This window comes from Lonchura striata, chromosome 3, assembly GCF_046129695.1.
Source record: "Lonchura striata isolate bLonStr1 chromosome 3, bLonStr1.mat, whole genome shotgun sequence".
Taxonomy (NCBI): domain Eukaryota; kingdom Metazoa; phylum Chordata; class Aves; order Passeriformes; family Estrildidae; genus Lonchura; species Lonchura striata.
This window is the reverse complement of record NC_134605.1, coordinates 90,984,407-91,006,146: the sequence shown is the minus strand read 5'-3', so window position 1 is coordinate 91,006,146 and position 21,740 is coordinate 90,984,407. Positions and strand designations below refer to the sequence as shown.

Below are 21,740 nucleotides of genomic sequence, written 5' to 3'. Positions count from 1 at the left end.
ACACTGTTCTCTATCTATCAAGATTGGACAAGAAGGGCCGCTGAAGAGGGAGACTTTCAAATATGCTTTCCAGAGACTCTCTTGGATGTAAAACTCTTCTGTCAAGATGAGTAAGCACATTAGCAGTGGAGAAAGTACAATGACATTGATACTATGTGCACCTAGCCAGAAAAGAAAGCTATTTTTCTTGGATTTGAGAGGTTCAAACATCATAAATTTCAGTAAAGCCAAATGCGAGGTCCTGAGCCTGGGTCCAGGAAATCCCAAGCGTAAGTACAGGCTGGGCAGTGAAGGGATTGATGGCAGCCCTGCCAAGATGGACTTGGAGGTGCTGGTGGATGAGAGGCTGAACATGCCCAGCATTGTGTGCTTACAGCCCAGAAAGCAAATTGTATCCTGGGCTGTAGGCAAAGCAGTGTGGCAGCAGAGCAAGGGAGGGGATTCTGCCTCTGCTGTGCTCTGCTCTGGTGGGACCCCAGCTGGACTAGTGCTGCATCCACCTCTGGGTCCTGCAGCACTGGAAGGGATTTGAATGGGTCCAGAGGAAGGCCACAAAGATGACCTGATAGTTGAAGCACCTCCTCTATGAAGACAGGTTGAGAAAGTTGGGATTTTTCAGTCTAGAGAAGAGAAGGTTTTCAGAGACCATAGAGCAGATTTCCAGTACCTAAAGGGGGCTTACAAGAAAGCTGGAGAGGGACTTTTTCACACAGGCATGTAGTAACAGGACAAGAGGGAATGGCTGTAAACTGGAGGTGGGTAGGTTTAAGTTAGATATTAGGAAGAAATTCTTTACAGTGAGGGTGGTGAGGCACTGACACAGGTTGCCCAGAGAAGTTGTGGACAACCCATCCCTGGAAGTGTTCGACCCCAGGCTGCATGGAGCTCTGAGTAACCTGGTCTAGCGGAAGGTGTCCCTACCTACAGCAGAGTAGTTGAAACCAGGTAACCTTATAGATTCCTTCCAACCTAAAGCATTCTGTGCATTCTCAGGAAAGTATAGGTCCCTTCTAACCTAAAGCATTCTGTGATTACTCAGGAAAGTATGTACAGAAGGTTAAAAACAAATTTAGCTATAAGGACAAAAGAATCCAGAACTCAGAATTCTGAATGAGAAAGAATGTAGAGGAAAGGGACAGCCAGGAAGCTGCATAACTTTAATAGGAGAAAAGAAATGAAGAAAATTAATCTGTGTGAGCAGAATTTTAAAAGTGGATGTGGACAGGAATAGGGATAAGAATTCTTAATGACAGTAAGCTGCAAAAGGGGACTGGAAGGCTGATGTTGAGGGAATGAATTCTCTGGTTTGTTTGAAGTTTAAAAACATGAAGTTGGAAGAAAATTCACTGAGGAAAATGGTGAGTGCAAAGGACTTGACTAGATGAGACCCTTGGGAGTTGTTACTCCCACATGGACTAGAGAAGGACAAGAAAATGCTTTATTTCCTTGTGATGAAAATTATTACTCTTTTTTCCAGTACTCTATTCCAGTAACATTCTTACTTAGTTAGAGGTAGTCCACATGAATTAAGCCTTAAAGCTTAATCTGATATACTTAAATCTGATATACTGGTCTATTCCATTGTCAACTTCAAATACTTTTTTCAATGTTGTTTTATTAATACTTAGTGAAACTAAGTATTTTTAGTTTCACTAAGAAGTCACTGGGAATTTTTCTACTTGTTTGGAGCAGAGCTAGGATTTTGTACAGTGTCCTCAAAGCCTTTCTAAAATAATAAAGTTTACCATAACAAAGAAGCTGAACTCAAGACATGGCTACGTTTTCTCTAGATTCAAGTCAAATAAACTTACATGTCAGAGGAAAAAAAAATAGGATATTTTTAACTATATATTTTAACTTTCTTGCCTAGCTGGTAAACTATAGTTGACAGAATTCTTGCTTGTATGTGCTAAGATTTCAACGGGGTCAGATTGTTTATATTTGTTGTAGTTTATACTCTTTCTAAGGGCTTGATTCTTAGTCTAGGAGCTTACTTTCTAGTTATTTGAACTTTGTTCATCATGTCAGAGTAGTTTCCAGAAAACATTCCCAGTAAGGCTCCAGTAGCAGTTACAATAGAGTTTCTTAATTTACTATTAATTTATAGGCAAACATTATATCTGACAGAAAATCTGGCATCAGGATGACAGTTTAACATAAATGAAAACACAGGGATAGTTAATACGGTCAAAGTTCAGGCCTCATGCAAGGAAGCTTAGGGGGTTTTTTAAGTCTATTCCTTAGAAGCAGTAAAACACAAGATTTTTGTATTTTTTACTTATTAATTTAATCTGTCTTTTGCCTACTTTATCAGTTTTTTTAAGTTGTACTAAGAAACTAGAAAGACTAGAAACTAGTGTTTCATTTGAATAGTTAAGTTACCCTATTTATAAATAATTGTTCTGACAAGAAAGCAAAACTAAGAAAATTATTTTCATTAGGTCTTCATTGGGGAATTTTCTTGAGTAAGAAAACTGTCTGACTAGACAGAGTATCTGTTAATGCAAACTGAAGTATGGCAAGTGTGTTTTAGTCTTGATATGCAGCTTTTTTTGTGTTTGAATGTTAAGATTTTGTGCAGCTGAGTTTGACAGCTGATAACCTGGGAAAATGAAGCTATTGCTTCTTGACTGAATGGCATATTCTCCTTAAGGTGCTGGTTTATATTTCATTCTGAAACTGTGGGTTTGAACTAGTATCTTTCAGGTAGTTACACCTTGTAAATGGAAAATGAGGAAAATTGTTGCGTAGAACATAATGTAATACATGGGAAAAGACCTAAGGCAAATATATAAAGTGTCATAACATTATGTCTATAAGTTCTGTTCAGGAAGACAAAACTGAAATAATTTTTAGATACTAGGGATCAAAATTAAACCTCTCAGCTTACTCGGGTACCTCCGTGTAAGTCTGTACATCAGGTCACACGATGAGCAGCAGCCCTGCGGCACAGGGATGCCACATCACGTGTTGGGGAGCTGCTGTGGGGCTATGGCTATTGCCCAGGAAATATCCTTTCCACTTAGCTGGGTGTCTCCCCATTCCCACAGCCTGACAGAATGGAACAAAGAGGCTTTTCCTTCCAGGATCACGCACATCAGGTGCAGGCCTGAACCAAAAAGCAAGCAGAGCGATGACGCTGATACCGTGAGTGCAGGAGGTGAATGACTCTTAGTGCCTGCAGCATGAGAATGACCAGGTCTGCAGAGCTGTTGTTTGGACAGGGCTTAAGACACTGCTCAGTCATTTTTATACTAGAGATTTTCAGAAGATCCTACTATTTTTAAATGGATACAATTACTTTCTCCAAATATGAGAACTTTTAGGGTTTCTCCCTGTTAAAAAGTTCTTTTAAATGGAGTGATAAAGATCAAACATTTGCTCAGTGTGTTTTCCCGTGGTTTTGATAAACAATTTATTCAAAAAATATACCAAAACTTTGCTTCTGAAGTACACAAATTATGGTAGTTGTGTGATTGTGCTGTACTACACTAGAATGATCTAATACAATAATTTTGATTTTATACTGATCTACTTTGGTCCTTATCAATGCTTTAGTACAGATTTTGAAGTGCACATAGCTAGTTTCAATCTCTTGTTATTTATATTCCTAAAAGGCATTATACATCTAACAATTGAATGCCTATTAGAAGAATTTCAGTTGCTAATATTGAGAGAGCAGTAATAAATCAAGCAAGGCATTTTTTCCCCTTTCTAGAAATAATAAGCTCTCAGTTGTGTCACCACAACACACTGATTTTAAAATCTGAGCAAAATCAATTATACAAATCTGATATGTTTTTCCCTAGAGGGTAAAGGAATTCTATATAGTTTTGCTTTTTATTTTAAAGCTCTATCATAATGCTTGAGACCTAAATACAAGTACAAAAACTGAAAAATAACTTTTTGTCTATATTATTAAAGGGATTTGAGCAAAGCTATGACATTTCATGCTGCATGGTTTTAACAAGATATCTCCAGAGACAGCTGAATTGGAAAAAAAAAGTTGCTGTCATCTAAGAATTCTAAAGTATTTGCTCATTTAGAGAGGAAAATGTTTCCTTACAGCATCTGTGAATAGTGAATTCTGTGAATAATACTAAATTCCCATGCATGCTTTTATTAATAGAGAGAGAAGTTAGCAGAAAGAGGGTTGCATATTCTATCAGCATTCTCTTTTTAGTAATAAGACCTTTTTATGACCTTAGTAGACTCCTGGAAGATTGTTAGCTAAACTGATAAAGCTTCATATAGGCAGTATAAAGACAGTAGAAAAGTTCCTGTAGCTTCCTGCTCTCTCTTCAAACTAAGCCATAATGTGCTAGAAGATAGAAAGAGAATAGATAGATATCATTTAGTCATACATATTGCAGGATACATTGGCTGAGCTTTATAAACAACATCTTAATTTTAGGGTTAAACTGTTCCACAAATACAGAAAAATGAACAGGATTTTCTGTAATTACTCAGAACACACAAAGATTTTCTTTTAAAAAAAAAGCTTTTAAGGAGTAGTAATATCTTTTTCAGACAGCTTAAGAACTGACAAAGTGAGTGTTTGCAGAACTAAGTGTGGGATTTTTTTTTTTAATACAAAACATAGATCTGGATTTTGTAACCTGAAGAATTCTTTAACATCTCCTCTGAGCCTGGTTTACTTGGAATAGACATCAGGTTCACCAGAAAGTATTTATCTTATTCTCACTAGAGAATAAATAATATTCATTTTTCCTCTGTCCCATTTCCTAGAAATATGTCTGCTCAAGGGCATTAAATTATCACAGTATTTTCAGTTGTAAAGCACTTTTTAACTTACTGTGTGTATCAGTTTATTTGGCTTATTGCTCTGTAATGTGCCATATCTTTAAAGCATTTCCAGGTGCTTAATTACTGTGCTATACTTTTTTCTCCACAAATGCTTTGCCTTTTTAAGTTATATGACATTCCTATTATTTTCCCACCTCTAATTTATATTTGGCTAGTCTGAGAAATTCAAATAATAAAATGGCAGATAAAATTGTCAGTTCGTATTTCTGAAACTTCTTATTCGGTGCCATAGAAACGCTCCTCTTCTTGAAGGCTCTAGTGATACTTACAGTCCACTGTAACATTGTTTTCACTGTTATTACCAGTGAGCTATTTCACAGGGTGTATTTGGACTATCCAAATATTTCCTGTGCATGACATCCTTGTTTCAGGTACATGATTTTTTTTTTCCCCTCAAGAGCCATCTCTTCCCATTTTCCCTTATGTAGTCTGTCCTTAGGGCTCCCATTAGTATCCTAACATGCTAACTAGATGCAAGAGCCATTTTTCTCTGAAGTACAACTTGCATCTCCAGTTCCAGGGACTTTGGGGGTTTTTTGTTGTTTTGTTTTCTGGTTGGTTGTTTTTTCTATTTTGTTTTGGTTTATGTTTTGGGGGTTTTTTTGTGGTAAGAGCAGTAACACACTGGAACAGGCTACCTTGAGAAGTTGTGCCCCATCCCTGGAAGTGTTCAGGGTTTGGCTGGATAGGTCTTCGAGCAACTTGATCTGGAAATAGCCCTGCCCACAGCAGAGGGGATGAAACTAGATGATCTCTGAAGATCCCTTCCAAACCAAACCAATCTGCTATTCTGTGATGCTCTCAGGATGTGGTAATAGGAAGACAAAGTCTTATGGAAAAGATCCTGATTTGACTCTTGTACTCAAGCTGCTTTCTAACAAGTGGGAAGCATGATGTTTATCTGTTCATATAATATTTGCAGTCTAGTCTACAGTTGTACCTAATTTGTTAATTGTGGTCTTAGCATTACAATAGTGAATATTGTAAATTAATAAGTAGAAGGGTAAGTAAGTGGAGGAAAGTAAGTTCACCTGTTTAAAAAAAAAAAACTATTATCTCTGAACTTTCAGGTCTACAAACTTCAGTGCTAAAGTAGTATGTTAGGATGAAAGCCATGTAGCATGCTAGCTTTTGTAAGTTCTTCAGCAATGCTGACAAATCTGCCTCTTCAAGGGGAATTTCTTTTAAGTTTTCCATTCCTCCATTTGTCTCCTTCAGGCTGAAGGGGCTGATTGAACTTACTCTAGGCCAATTAATATAGCCTGAGTTACCTGATGAAACTCTGGGTTTGCAAAGTTCCAAAGATGCAAGAGTGGCCCCTCTCTGTTCTAGACATTAAAGCAAGATGTAAGACTGCATCTTCTAAATCAGTTAGCAACATTTTGCCTCTCTAGCCCTATAACAATAGTAACAGTGGGGGAAGACCATCTTACTTTGCCCCCACCCTGGCTTTCAGCCAAAGCTGTGTAGAAGCCTATGAAATGACAGGTGCAGCAAGAGGTTCTTGCATTAAAGTATGTAAAGAGTTAATAAAGAAATAATGGTTAAATAAGCTGCTTAGTATTGTAAATCAAAGAATAGGGTACATTTTCAAAAGCAAATACTATAGTATGTAAGGGACACTATTAAACAGTCACTAAAGGTACTAGTTGTCATATTGTGAAGGTTAGAAATGGGTCTAACCCATTTCTGTGGGCTCTGAGTATCTTCCATTCTAAGCAATACATAAATTATAGCTTAGGAATCAAGCAAATTTTATTGTTTTACCTGGTAAATTTGAGGTGAGATGCAAATTGTCAAATTTTCTCATAATTGACAAGAAAAAATGAGTAGTAACAATAATCATCTGTAAAAGAAACACCATCCCCAACTTTAATCTCTCTGACAAAGTATCAAATATATTCTAAAGGTTATGCTGTTAAATTTCATATATATAAGTGGGTATGCAAATAAAACAAACTGGAAACTGGCAATTCAATAACCTTCAAGCTCATTTCCTATATGTACACTTGAAGAAATAAAAAACAAAAAAGAAAATAAAGAAGAAAAAGTGAAAATAAACACTTGCTGTCAATAATTGATGGAGAAAATCTCCCATTTTGCTGTTTGGACCAGTCAAAGATGACAAGTTTGGTCATGTTAATAACAAACAAAGCACAGGAAAAGATATCTTGAATGCTAGCAAGAGACTGGTTCTGTAAGCCTCTATTTATTCCACTTTTTACTGAAAACATCTTTGAGAAAATGAAATCTGTATTTCAATTTTGTCTTGTAGATCTGTACAAGAAAATCTCATCTTCTTTCTTGATTTTGTACAATTTCATGCCTGTATCACCAGTTTGGTATTGGCGTAATGATGAAGAAATGGTTTCTATAACACAGTTTTTAAGCACATGCAATAACGTCATTTCAAATCCTTTCACTGAAATTTACCTACAGAAAATACAACAATAAACTGCATAATTATATAATCCAGAGTAGCGTGGAAACTTTATCTGGTAACATACTAATCTGAAAGTAAGGAAGTCTTTTCTTTTGAGTCCTGCCAGTTTTCTTTTGCTTAGCAAATAATCACTGATAGACAGAAACAAGCACTTCTCACAATAAGTAAAACCAGATGCATTTCTTGAGAAAGGAATGTAGGATTCAGAATCAGCATAATTTCTTGAGTACTTCAAAATCCAACACTGTTTAATATATTTGTCCTTATCCATTGTGGGCAGATGGCTTTGAATGGCAGCATGTCAAAGTAACATTTTGTATTTGACAAATGACATTCAGTACAGCAATAATTATAACATTTCAGGGTATCAAGACAAGGGAAAATGAATCTCAGTTAAGTGTATCCAAAGATATTGCATTTCTATCAACAGTGCATCCTCCTAGTCTTCTGGGATGCTTCAGAATGAAGCTCTGGTAAAAGGTTTAAATGTTGACTCCTGACACAGATTTTTATTTGCTAGTCTTTTGATCTGCTGATAAGCTGCAAATAAATTACCTGTATTCCAGATGCTATCATCACTTTGATCATACATTGTTTTCAGTTGTTTGTAACAGGAAAGATGAAGAAAATATGACCTGTTTCTTTTACACTATTGCTGTGGACAGTCATATCTCCTGAGTCATAGGATCCAGTCAATATATTAAGGAGCAAATTCAGATCAGCATTCAGTTATTTCAGTGTCTTAATATCTGAAAAAAATGTCATTCCTGGAGTACAAGTGCTGTGATCCAAATGGTAAAGCTGCCATGTATTCAGATAGAAATAGTTAAACTGTTGAACCTAAGGGATTGCCTGTCTTTTAGAAATATCTGAAAACCTGGTGTTGTGTATTAAAAGTTTCAAAGTATAATAGCCAACATATATGCTTATATTTAAAATTTCCAGTCTTGTATCTCACTTGTATACCAACCTGCTATCATCTCTAGAAAATTGAAAATTTTATTATTGGGAGCTTTACACTCCCTGCTCACACATACATTAGAAAAAAAATCTTAGACTTCAGTATCCAAATTGATCCCAAGACAGGAAAAGTAAAAGAGGAAAGTTCATTTCAGGTATATTGCAGCCCAGCTGATCTAGTGTTTTGGCCTTGCCTTCGAAGTATCACTTACTGGCTTACTGCTAAACCGTGGATTAGGTGGAACAGGGGTTTGTTCCAGCTTGTCATCTGAATGCTTAAACATAATCTGCTTTTCAAACTACATTCTCCAATTTTATGTATGGCACATACAGTAGTGGCATAATGCATTATTCTAGTTTGGATTGAAAAAATATGTGTTTTCACAAAGAAGCAATTTGTAGTAGCTGTAGAAAAAAGTTTTACTTCCTATGCAGAAGCAGATCAGAAAAGAACCTGGACATATCTAACTCATTTTCTTCCCATTGTGTTTGTCCATTAAGCAGACGAAGCACACACTTCCCATGCTGTTCCATTCATACAACCCAGTGTTCATTCAGAAACAGAACATTTCCTTTAGTTGATGGATTAAAGGCAGGAGAGGGGGAGGTGTGTAAAAATGTTTGGGGATGTGCAATATTTCAGGAACAATGTTTAAAGAATAATTCACATTAGAAGTTTGTAATGTATATTTTACACAACTTCAAAACAAAACAATTCTGCCTCTTAAATGAACACAAATAACTTATAAAGAAAAAGACCCAATGAAGGTTTTTGTGCAATTGCTGAGAATCTAAATGTCAGGTTATTTTTAAAAGCAATCTTGTATTATACTTTCAATACACTAAAAAACAATAAGCAAATACAAGTTTTTCAGCCCACCTTGACTGATCTTGCACTATATTTTGGGAGGTTGAAATGTGAACCTAAGAATGTGTATTAGTGATCTTAAAAAAAAAAAAAAAAAAAGGCAAGTAAACTCTGTAAGCAACTTTAAAGGTTATTGTTTGCTTTTTATCTTCACTTGCAGACCAGGTGTCTCTAGCAAAGTAAATCTGAGGAAAAGCTACTTTTTGTTGGAGGCTCTTTGTGAACAAAACAGATGACATAGAGAGCAGGTGTTAAAATAGTGAAAAAGGCAAACAGTAGATATTTTACAGGATGTTTAGCTGTGGAAGAGCTAGAAAAGAAAACAGGCTGTTCTAAAGTATCTTACTTAGAAGCCTTTGCTCAAATACAACCAACATTTCTCTGTCTTGTAAATCAGAATCTATCTTTTGATCAACCAAAGAATGGGTTAGAGATACTTATCCTGTTCCTCTTGGCACTGAGTTCCCAGGGACTGACAGGAAAAAGCATAGTTTTTACTAAATAAGGATGCTTACTGGTTTCTGTTTACCTGATGCCACTTATGATACTGTGTTTGTCTACTTAAGTGGTATTTAAGACTGGAGGGTTGTGTGATTTACTATTTATGTTAGGAAATTGCTTAGCAGCTGGGTAGATTACACTGTTCTGCTTTGTGTGTTTTTCATCCTACATTGCACTTCTGTTAATTGTGGTCTAAGCATTACAATAGTGAGCATTGTAAATTAATAAGTAGAAAGGTAAGTAAGTGGAGGAAAGTAAGTTTGCCTGTTTAAAAAAAAAAACAAAAACACACTACTTAGCTGACGTTATTTGTGTCTCTAAGCATCCTAAACTATAAAGAGAGACTTAGAATTCCACACTGGAGCCTTCAAGTGTATGCATTTTGGATTTAAGCTTCAAGGCTCGTTTCCAAGTTGATGAAAACCCTGTGCTGTTTGTTTTGGAATGGGAAATTTAACACTCACAAATTCTCCAGCAGGTTTCATTGGTTGTATCACAGGAGTTCTGTAACTTTGTAACTGATGAGAGTAGTGAGTCCTAATGCAAAATTATTTTGTAACTATGTATGAAATGGCTATTCTTTGTTAAAAACTGAATTCTCTCTATTCATAATACAGATTTCTTTCGCTATGAAGAAACCATTATGGCATCACTGGAACACCTATTTGGAAATACAGTGCCAAATCCTTAAAATATCTATTGCTTAGAAGATAGGCATGTTGGTACAAAACATAAAAGCTCATAAATTTACTATGCAATTAGACTATACCATAACACCTTTCCAGGTAGTAGTGAAGCAAAGTTTTTTTAAATCAAAATCTGTTGAACTGCAGAGCATTTTGAATCAATTTCTATAAAGATTTGAAAGAGTGATCAGGTTTATTCTCCAGTAATAAGAAAAATATATGCTGCAATTTTTTTCCCTGCTCTTTCAGGTACAAATGTTGCCACTTTGGCAATAAACATGTCAATTTTCCCTTAGTTCCAGTGATATTGCATTAAGGGAAGCTCTGTGGTATCTGTAACACCTCTTCCAGATTATTTTTCCCTTGAATCTTGTACATTTCACTGAAAATGCTACAGGATGCAAAGGATATCTGCTAAAGAATTTTCTTGAAATTCTGTCACTTCACTAGGCTAATTTCACTGCAAGTCTGACTTGCAGCCTTTGCTAGAACTACAGTTCTTTTCAGTGGGGTTTAACAGGTTAATTTCTGCATTCAAGTTTTGAAATCACATTTCAGATAACATTTTTCAGGCATGCCTTGGATAAATGTACATTCTGTAGTCTTTAAATAGATCTAAAATAGCCCTTGCCAGTTAATTATAAATTAGTAGCTGCTTCTCTCATGTTAGAAACTTCAGACATGCCCACAGTCCATCTGTGTATGCAATTTGTCCAAGCAACTCAAATGTAATGACAAACTTTAAAGCACAATCTCTGCAGAACTGTGCAGTTCACTCTTCCTTGCCAGACAGACTGCAAAACAACTTTTTGATTGAATGGTAATTCAGAAATTTAGCTTAGACAATGCACTCTGTGAATTTAGGCACGGTTCAAGAAAAAAAGAAGTCACACTGAAAGAGATAACAGGATGTTAAGTTTTTGGGATAGAAATGATATCACCCTACCTTCATTAGCCACTGAGTGTTGTTTTCCATGATGTTCTCAAGTAGCTGCAGTCTTTGAACTGAATCATCATAGTCCAGAGGCGCATCCCTTTGCACCGCGTTGGACACGTACGGAGTGGAGGAGCGGCAGTTGTCCGCCTCGGGCAGAAGGAAGGTGTAGCTGCAGGACCCGTGCTGAACCTGGTACTGCTTCTTGCCTATCGTCTCCATGCTCTTACTGAAGGAGTTGTATCCCGAAGCTAAGATTATGCCGCAGCCCAAAAAGAAGCAGGCGGCCAGCTGCATTTTAATCGCTGCGGTAGCTCGGCGGACCTAGAGAGCGTGGATGCGCTGGCCGGAGCCCGGCCCTAGCTAGCCCGCGGCGCAGCCGGGCGCTCCGCTGCCATGTGCCGCCAGGCGAGGGCTGGGCCGGGCTGGGCTGGGCCGGGCTGGGCCGGGCTGGGCTGGGCCGGGCTGGGCCGGGCTGGGCTGGGCCGGGCTGGGCTGGGCTTGCCTGCCCGGGGCCGTGGCCGCAGCTGTCAGGCGCGGGAGCAGCGCGGCCGCCCCGCCGCCCGCTGCCCGCCTGCGCCGGGCCCGCCGCCCGCCCTCGCGGCGGAGCGGGCAGGGCAGGCACGCCGAGCCGCTCCTCCTCCCGGGCCGCGGGCTGCGAGAGGAAACCCCAGGGAGGAGCCGGCAGCGGCGGGACCCCTGCGAATTCCTGCAGCACGGCTCTAATTAGGACTTTCCTAGACAGTTCCGACAGCCTCCTACTATGCTAGTAAAATATTTGCGATGGTAATAATTTTTAAACTCTTTACCCTCGACCACCCCCACTAAATACGCACACACAGACACACACGCACACAGACACACGTCCCTGGGTCTGTTTGTTCTTAATTTATTTTCTTTAAAATATGCTGAACCAGGATGTAATTTAGTTGGTGCACAATACATTGTGGAACTACAGAGAAAAACACTGTCCCATGCGTACAAAAGCAGGCTTGGGTACATCCTTGCAAAGAGAACGTGATGGGCAGTAATTAGAGGTTTTCAGCTGAACACAGAATTTGTATTTTACTGAATCTCTGAGATGAACACTCATTTTTAGGCACGTCTTTCAAGGGTTAAGCGTTTATAAGCTTTTTATTTATTATTTTAAAGGCACTTTTTTTTTCTTTATGTCCTGGCTAACTTTGGAAGTGCTAATGTTACTAAAAGAGTTAGAAATCACAAGTTATCTAGGACTGGGAGAGGAAAAACCATCCAGAGGCACTGGCAGTAAGGCATGGCTCAGGAAGTGGCATGGCTGAGTAGGAATTACTCTGATAGCTCTCCCTAGCCCAATTCTGTGCCCCTGGGAGTGGGAAATACCCATAAAAGGGGAGGGAAATTCTAATAAAGTACTTGAAATTTATATGGAAGAGTAAAAAAGACTACTTCCCAGCTCCCATGGTCTCTGCAATGATCAGTCATTTTGAAATAGTGGAAAATTACTAGCCTTACCAGACCCTGGGAAAGAGTCCACTCCACTGAAATTTAGGAGAAGTTTACCTCTCTGTAAAGAGAAATTGTCTTCTTGAAACCAGCATGATAGGACACTGACTCCTGAAGACAAACTGCCTGAGATTTGGCTAGGTCTGGATCTGAATACTATAGATTTTTCTTAATTAAAATAAAAGGAATGCTGTGCTAGTCAAACTAACATGAATTACTGACCAAAGTTTCTCATATTTGAGGAAAATCCCAGCATGTCTCAGAATCTCTTAAGACAGACTCTTACATAACTTCCTTTATCTCATATAGTGTATTAATGTGGCTTTACTTTTTTATATCATGGAAGTTCTGTTCAGGGTTTGTCAAAAGTAGCAGCTAAAATTCATATCTTAGTTTGTTGGAAGCTGCTGATATGTCTTTACATAGTTACCTCTGGAAAGGAAAATCTCTAGAATTTAATTCTGGCAAGTTCAAGAAAGATTCTGATTACATTTGGACTGTGATGAATGAAACCAATTTGTTGGATATTTTTATGTGATGTATTCATATGTCACTGTTCATCCTTCTAACAGAAACAGAATAATAAGTTTGGAACAGTCAAGATTATTTGCAACAAAATATATGTACTTGGAGGGTTTGGTGTATGAAGTATGCGTTCTCCATCCCTTCAATTTTGTCTTCCAATAGCCAAGCAGATAAATGTGACAGCTACTTGCATTGATAACAAAGTTTCAAACTTGTATACTGATTTCTAATTTTCAATGAATTGAATTATGTGAAAGAATGTTTAATTCCATGTGAATAACAGTCTTTGCAAGATACTTGACCAACCTACTATTATCCAATGAAGACAGAAAATAGCATTAGATTAATGTATTAGACTGTGTGAAGCATTTCTATCTAACCAGACATTCCAATCCAGTATTTTCTGTTATTTGAGTACTTTAATTAATTTGATAAGTTAAATTAGGATTTCCCATTGCAACTTGTCCTTAAATTAGTCTGTTCCCTGTTTCCCTCGCACAGCTAGCCCAAAAAAAGAAAGGGCCACATTGTACTAGTAATCCTTCCTTTCACCACCACATGTGTATACTCAATAGAGTAGTGCTAAAAATTAGATTGCTCCAACCCTGGAAATATCTGTCTCTTAGTGAGGAAGAACTGGAGGATAATCTTTATTTTTCTGATTATATTTTCATGGATTTTTTTTTTAATTCTTTAGTTACATATTAAATGAAAATATATGACTGAGCGGTGTAGTCTTTTAGAAGTTTTCTTTTTAATTATTAGCGCTCTACTCAAGGAACTGAACACATATAAAAGACATGATGTAAGGGAGAATCTGCTGAGAGTTCACTAGACAGGATCTCCATGAGAGGCTTGATTAAATCAGTAGTTTTTGAATGGCTAAAAAGCTTGCCATCTGTATGCCACCCTAATGAGTCACAGCACCGTTGTAATCTGGCAGCTCAGTTTTGCTGGGTTTTGGAGGAGAGATGAGTGTCTCTAAAGGTCTGAACTGGAGTCTCTTTTCCTTTATGAAAGGCCAAAGCATGACCCTGGGAGGCCCTTGTGCTGTAATGAGGCCAGGAGCAAAACTGAATTTGGAGACTGCCTAGAAAGCCTTGCTGTATCCCGGCCTTCCACTAGGGAGAACTGTGGTTGTAGGAATACTGGAAAGAGAAGCAAGTTCACCTTGTACTGTGTTTTAAGCTGGGCTTGGCTTTTGTGTCTTGGTTTTGTTGTTGTTGTTGTTGTTGTGAATGAATGAATGAGTAAATGGCCAGTTGCTATGGCAGCTGTCTGCAGTTTGGGGAAAAGGCAAGGAAAGCGCCGGTATTATTCTGAGAAGTGACAACAAACTCCTAATGGAAGACTCTTTCCAGCACAGCAGGCACCACCACTTGGCTTCTACTCACTGTTCTCATCTAGGTCTTGGGGTCTTGGAGTAACATCCTGAGGTGCACCATGGTAAAGTTTTCCCCAGGTTTTCATTGATAATCCCAGGCTGCAGGGGCAGTAACTGAAATACAAATCCCCCCACACACATAACTGAGAGATGGTTTTGCTCTTTCCCAATCTGGGTCTGATGGATTCATATTGCTTTAATGAGGTGCTTTTTCCCACTGTCCAGGAAAGTTAGTGATTGTTCACCTTACCAATGAAATAAATACACATCCCTTTAACCCTTCGCTGCAGCTTAGTGTTGTATTTGGTGCATCTTTTGGAGCAGTAGATTGTGATCCTTCACCCTTTTTATCCTTTTGGGAGCAGCTTTCCCAGCTGTGGAGGAGGAAGTGGTCTTCTCTGCCTCTCCAGAGAGTCAAAGCCAGTCAGAGTTCAGGGGAAAGGAAAGTAGTAACAGCTAAATTTAGAAAACTGGTGTGAAAAGTAAGGCAAGTTAAATCCATTTTTTGTCCTTAAAATCTGAGGAAGAGGAAGGAAGATGCCTGCATACAGACTTTTTACTGAGCCTTAGAGGCATTTTAACAAGTCTGCTTGAAAGGGAGGTCTTATTCTGAGAACTGAATGACTGAGAAGTTCTGTCCCCTGTCAGTTATGAGAACGACCATTTCTTTGTTAGACATGTTGAAGTAGAGAGGAATTTAAATAATTTGGCATGGAGTCTTATAAATGTCAGAAACTTAGTAAAACGTTATAATTCAGGCTAGTCACATCCTCTCAGTATTTCTTTCATGTTTGTTGTTCTCTTCATCTTTCATTTTTGCTGTCAATATGGAGTGTTGTATTTACATTCATGAAACATTTTTCCTGTAAACTAAAATATAGCTTTCAGCCTGTGAGTTCCTGCCTTCTTTAGAGCTGAGTGTATACAGTATATAGTATACAATACTAAATAGTGATTGATATATTTAAAGTACAAATTAGATCTTTCCCTTTTTAGAAAGAAGATACCCACTCTACAGAACTCACCTTATAAGCAGAGCTGAAATGTGTATTTTGTCAAAACTAAACATTTAGAACATTTTTCCAGATGTGTGCAGGCAATTTCCTTTCCTGGGAAACAGTAAATTCCCTTACTCAGCCAATCGTGGGTTTCTCCATACAGATGACCAGGCTGCTTTGAGAGAGATGCCTGAATTCTACTAACATTATCTTTCCAACTACCATTTTACTTACAGCTGCACAGCTTCTGTTTGACAGGCAGATACAGAGATCTTGTGAGATCTCTGATAGAAAAGGAAGTATATAAACTTAAGAAATATAAGAAAATGTTGACTTAGCTTTAGTTTGCTATCTGCAAACTTTGCCACCTAAAACTTTCAAGATGTTGATTTAGTAGATAAATTGTCATTTTAGCAGTGTACTCATTTTAGGAAGGGAAACCTACATCATAAAATATGGGCAAACTAAAGGCAAGACCATGTAAACAAGTAGGTTTTGGTGCTGCATTCTTACAGGGATATTTGATCTATATATGTAAATGAAAATGCTATAATGTAACGTCCAAATCAAATCTGAGATGAAAAATCATCTGAAACATGAAATAAATTAATAAAGTATTTTATATATTCCTGGTATTTACATTCCTCACATTTTGACACTCAATGTTAAGTTCCCACCTTTGGTTCCTAATATTTTAATATTAGTTTATGATAGTTCCATTTGCTGTCTTCAAAATATTTTCCTTCACTGTAAGTAGTTTAGCATTTTTTCTCAGGAACAAATGTCAACAAGGACAAGACTCATGAACTTGTAACTTAAAAAAAACAGGGAACAGTATCTACAACCCTATTGGATTTTTAGGCTGCTGAAAATCTTGTCTGTTTTTACATCTTACATTCTTTTTCAAAGAGAGGAGTGATAGGTTATTATGTTTTCCTATAAGCCAAACAATTTATTTTCATCCAGACTCACAGTTCATATTTTTAGCACTTTAAAATTAATGATAATATCTTACCAATCATTTCTACTTTCCCCACATTTGCTCATTATCTTTTTTATTCCGTCAGAGCTTCTGCACAAGTCTCTCATGACTTCTTTAACAAAGTCTCAGGATTCCACTCACTTTCTCAGCTGCAGTTTATTTCTAATCACTCAGAACATCTGGTGTAACATCTTGTGAATTCATAATCAACTTTATGTTCCATCTCTGACGTTCCATCACGTCTCCTTTGAGTGCCCTTCCTTACAAGGGAGGGCATTTGCCCAATAGTTCTCATATTGTACTTCTGCTGAAGGAGAAAGAGGTCAATAATCTGATCTACTGAAAATTTCAGTTACTACTCTGTCTTGGTGACTCAGTCTGTTTTTTCCCATCTTGCCTTGTAACATCCAATCCATCATTTCAGTACACAGTATTTTTCCTGAATGTCACAGCACCAGTGGAAGCATAATGCAGCCAAAACCAGACTTTGTGTATTCCACTGGAAATTCTTCCATTCTCCCTTTTTCTCTTTAAGAATTGACACTGCCACTATCCTTCAATGCATTTAAATCTATAATATGCAAGTTATGGTTTTTTTATGTCTGTTATGTTTTTTTCTCTCCCTTTCTTGATGCTATGCTTTCATTAATGTGTCTAAAACCCCTGTCTTGGTCCTTATCATCAACATACTGGATTTTGTAACATAATCTATCTGGCTCCTCCATAATATTTGAAACGTGACTTGCTTATGAAGCTTATTATATCAGTTCTGCCTCAGTAAATTGCATTCAACTTTGCTATCATAAGGATGGTTAGACTACCATCAGAGCTTCACTTAATTGCTTTGAATTTGAAAGATCTAAATTCAGCACCTCTCCTACCAATATGTCAACTCCATTGCTTTCTTTGTAGCCACTGGTGGATTGGCTTTCCTGGGCTGTCTTGGGTTAAACTTGGGATATCTTTTCTCAGATAATCAGGTATTTAATTTGATCACATTTTCAAATTATAGACTTATTTTGGTGTTCCACTTTTTTTTTACTGTAACACTGTATTATCACTAAAAGACATTATATATATATATATATATATATATATATATATATATATATATATACACTTAATTATATCTGTATATATGTATGTGCTTAGTATGTTGATGCCACTGTACCTAAAATATAATTGGCCGTTAATTTAGCTTGGGACCTTATGATATCACATCCTAATAACAATAACATGAATTAATGTTTTTTTTTTAATTCTTGTCATTATCACTTCCCCATTCCAAAACCTTGTTAAAGACAAAATGCTTATTAATTTCTGCTGCTTCATTACTTTTATAGTGATTTCCTTTTTCAGTCCAAATTTGTAAGTGATATCTCAAGTAGAATTCACAAGTATCTATTGAACTCTATACAGAGGATGTAGGCATATATCTAAGACTTTTACTGTGCATTAATGAAGTTCCTGTTTGTAGGACAGATGGTAGTGTCTTTCACTATGAACATTTTCTAATAATGAATGTTATTTTAATCTTTGAAAGATGAGTCATGCAGAAGTAGGAAGTGAGTCCCAGGATTATGAAGAATAGTTGCTACATGTCCTTCCTCCTTAACATTTTTTATATGGTTTGGCTATAGTGCCCAAAGGCTGTGCTTATTCTCTTCAGAGTTATGTGATGACAGCAAACTTTAGCTGGTAGCAAGAGTAATTACATCTTAAACTTATATAGCACGAGTTCAAAACTAACATGGAAATTGCAGCTATTGTTAAGGATCTTACAATTGCACTGCTGAATATCTGACAATGCTAAGTGCTGTGCCCTGTCTATCTCCCATACTGGGAAAAGCACAATAAAGCACTTGTTTAAACAGGTTATCATTGGTTGAAACTGAATGAAATATTTTTTGTGTTAATGTATAGTAAAGCCTTTAAACCTATTTTAAAAAATTGTTCCCATAGCACTTGTGTATTTACTCTTTACTGTTGAATTATAAGTTAAAAACTTAACAGATGTTCTTACTCTGTATGCTTTTATACTCTTTCTATGCTTTGATAAATGTCTTTTAAATTACAGTTTCGTGCATTAGGACAATTTAAAACTAAAATCTTTATGTAAGGTTTTGACTTTTGTTGTATTATGTGAATGCTGTGTTATGTTGATGTGAAAAGGCAGTGGACTCTGAAAGAATCCAGAAGACTTTTGGAAAATGAGAAGTCTGCCTTACTGACATCCTAAAGAAAAATGTGTATGCCGTTTGTTTAAAGGAATGTATTTTTAAAAGTCTAAGCAGTTGACAGTAAGATCGCCTTACAAATCACCCCAGTGCCTGTGATTTAAATCCTTCCTCTTGTAAGCAGTCACTCAGGTTAGCGGAAGGTTCTCTCATCTGGTAGTAGCACACTTATTTCATAATAGCTGCATGTCACACTTCCGAAGAGCATGTTCAAGTTAAGATCTGAATTCAAAGATAAATTGGTGTCAAAGAGGGAATGAAAAGGAAGTGAAAAACTGTGTAAGAGGAATAAACAATACTTTCAGAGAGAGAGAGGACATTTACGGCAGCAGTAAGGTACCTAGTTCCTGACATCTGTTTCCCTCAAGAAAAAAATACGGTACATGCACTAACCTTTATATGGAGAGTGCAAGAAAAATATTTGCAGCATGTTTTCATATATTCATATTTTTTACACTGTATTATGGATGTGTAATTTGAAGTGGACAGAGCAACTACAAACTATTTTTGCACTCCATAAAGATAAATATTTTCTTTTTTTCAGTACTAATAAACATGTTTCGGTAATAGCTCTTAAAAACATTGCCCACCCTCTTGCTGATTTTGCCACAAAAACTGGGCATTCTTTTTGTTGTTGGTTTTACTGCTGTACAAGCAAAGGAAGGAATTAAAGCGGGGTTTTTTTCTCCCTGGTTAGTGAGGCATCAGAACCCATGATGGGTCAGCAGGAAGATTAGCTGCATACAGATACCAGGGTTAGGGCTTCTTTGAGTTTGGACTCCTTGCCTCTGTACAACTTATTGCTCTGTAAATATTAACCTAAGTACCTCAGTGGCTGAGTAATATTCTGTTCTTTTTCTCTCCAAATAAATCCTTTGCTGGAAAGATAATCCTCCATCTCCAGTGGAATATGTAGACTTGACCCAATCTCTTATAAGTATCCTGTCATTAAAGTGGTATATTTTCTTCCCAACACAAACCAATTAGAAAGTCCTTTTACTGGACCTTTATCTAAATTTAAATCATTACTTGAGTAATTTCCCTACACAGAAAATTCAAATCTTTAAAAATCTTTAATCTGTCTCACTAGAAATATATGTACAGGAAATTTGGAGGTGACATTGGTGATGTCTATATTGTTTGAATATGCATCCACATTCAGGCTAGCCACAGCCAAAGTAACTTTTATTTAAAAATCAAATAGTTCAATCTTAGCCTATTAGCTGGAGACTAAGCTTGATTGTAGAACATCTTGCTTGTATTTTATGCTCTTACTTGATTTTTATGTCAATATTTTCAGTCAAATCTGTGATCAAATTCCATTATGAACAACTAATAAAACTTTATCTTTTGTTTTAAATTATATATTCTGATTTGTTATTGCTTCAGCATTGTGGCTTGAGCATTAATATCAATGTCCAGTGAATACCATTTGTCTTGAATATAAATAACTTTTTATTTCTAGTTCATCAAATTAGTGATCAGCTGATGTTCTTCTACTGATTTCTTATTTTCTTTGCCTGTTCACCCACTTGAGTATTATTTTTAGGAAGCAAAATCCATACATTCAGAGATTTACTGGATGGTGTCCTGAAATTATGTTTCTTAGCCAGCTTAGAATATTTTCTTTCTGCATTAATGAAGATTGCATCCTTGTGTAGGGTGTTAAGGTGCCCTTCTTTGATTAAATGCATATATCAGGTCAACCAAGATTTGCTTGTGGAGTCAGAGAAATTTCTCTCTGTTGATCACAAGGAGATTTTTGGGTAACAAGCCCAGATGAGAGCAGCAGAAGTAACGTGAAATTAATGTCATGAAACTTACAGAAATAAATGATGTTTTTTTGAGATTTCATATGTGTTTCATTGTCTCATATTAAAGTGCAGTTGTTAGTATATTACCAGTATTTTTCATGTTATTACAGTTATCAGACTTTTGTATCCAAACTGTGTTGTTTTGCTTATCTTCTCTTTTGGTAATGGATTCACTTGGACTGTGAATTTATTAAAAAAAAAAACAGGCCAGTAAGAAATTTGGTCTAAATAGATTGTTCACCCTGGAAATGTTTAAGCAGGGACTGTTCTGGAGCCCCAGTGCAGCCCATGGTGAGGAAGGATGGACTAGCAATGGACTGAGTTTTCAGCCAGCTGGGAAGTATTCCAAGCAGCACTACAGCAGGCAGGGAAACTGTAGGGAGTCATGGCCTAAAATTTGTTTTAGTTTCATACAGAGTATAAAGATATATCTTCTGAAGCTAAGATCTATGAGACTGTAGAAAAGCCACTCATGAGAAGCGATGGAATCCCTGTTGTATGAGTAATACAGATGGCAAAACACTGAAAAATGTAAAGGAAAATCCCGTGCTGGCAGCAGTATGAATAAAGTGATTTAATAAGCTTTTTCATCTCTTCATTTCTCTCATCAAACCTCATGACTTTGATGAAAGAAAGAAAAATGTTTATGTTGGACCTCCATGTGAAAAGCGCTTATAGAAAAAAATATCCCTCTTCAGATGATAAAACTATAATTAATATAGGTGAAACAAATCTTGAATTTTCTCACAAACATTAAATTAAGCCTATCAGGCACAAACTAATATTAATGCCTGCAAACTGTTAAGCACAATTACTCCAATATAAGGCAGCAGTGGGTTTAATATTGGAAATAGTTTTAAATTTATTTGCAATATTGGGACAACTTAATTTTATATTATTAATTCCATCAATGACATGCAAAATAACACAGTTATTCCACAGTGAGACTGTGCTTCATGGACTGTTATTGCCCACACAAAAACATTCTTGGCTGAGAAGTTTGCAACCAAATAAATTATTCTCAATTATCAATGGCTTGATTGCTGCTTTTACTTTCAGAATCTTTTTTTTAAAGAAAACTTATTTAAACATAATA

At 36.8% G+C, this 21,740-nt stretch overlaps 2 protein-coding genes across 3 annotated transcripts in view; one reads left to right on the top strand and one right to left on the bottom strand.

Moving 5' to 3' along the window:
* ANGPT2 (angiopoietin 2) overlaps positions 1–11,614 on the bottom strand; it is a 43,701-nt gene extending 32,087 nt beyond the window's left edge. For both annotated transcript variants that reach the window (XM_021551279.2, XM_021551280.2), the window contains exon 1: positions 11,232–11,614. In XM_021551279.2, the coding sequence (XP_021406954.1) occupies positions 11,232–11,516 (285 nt within the window). In that variant the 5' untranslated portion in view covers positions 11,517–11,614. The remainder of the gene's footprint in view (positions 1–11,231) is intronic.
* Positions 1–21,740, top strand: part of MCPH1 (microcephalin 1) — a 122,607-nt gene that overhangs the window by 71,823 nt on the left and 29,044 nt on the right. The window lies entirely within an intron of this gene.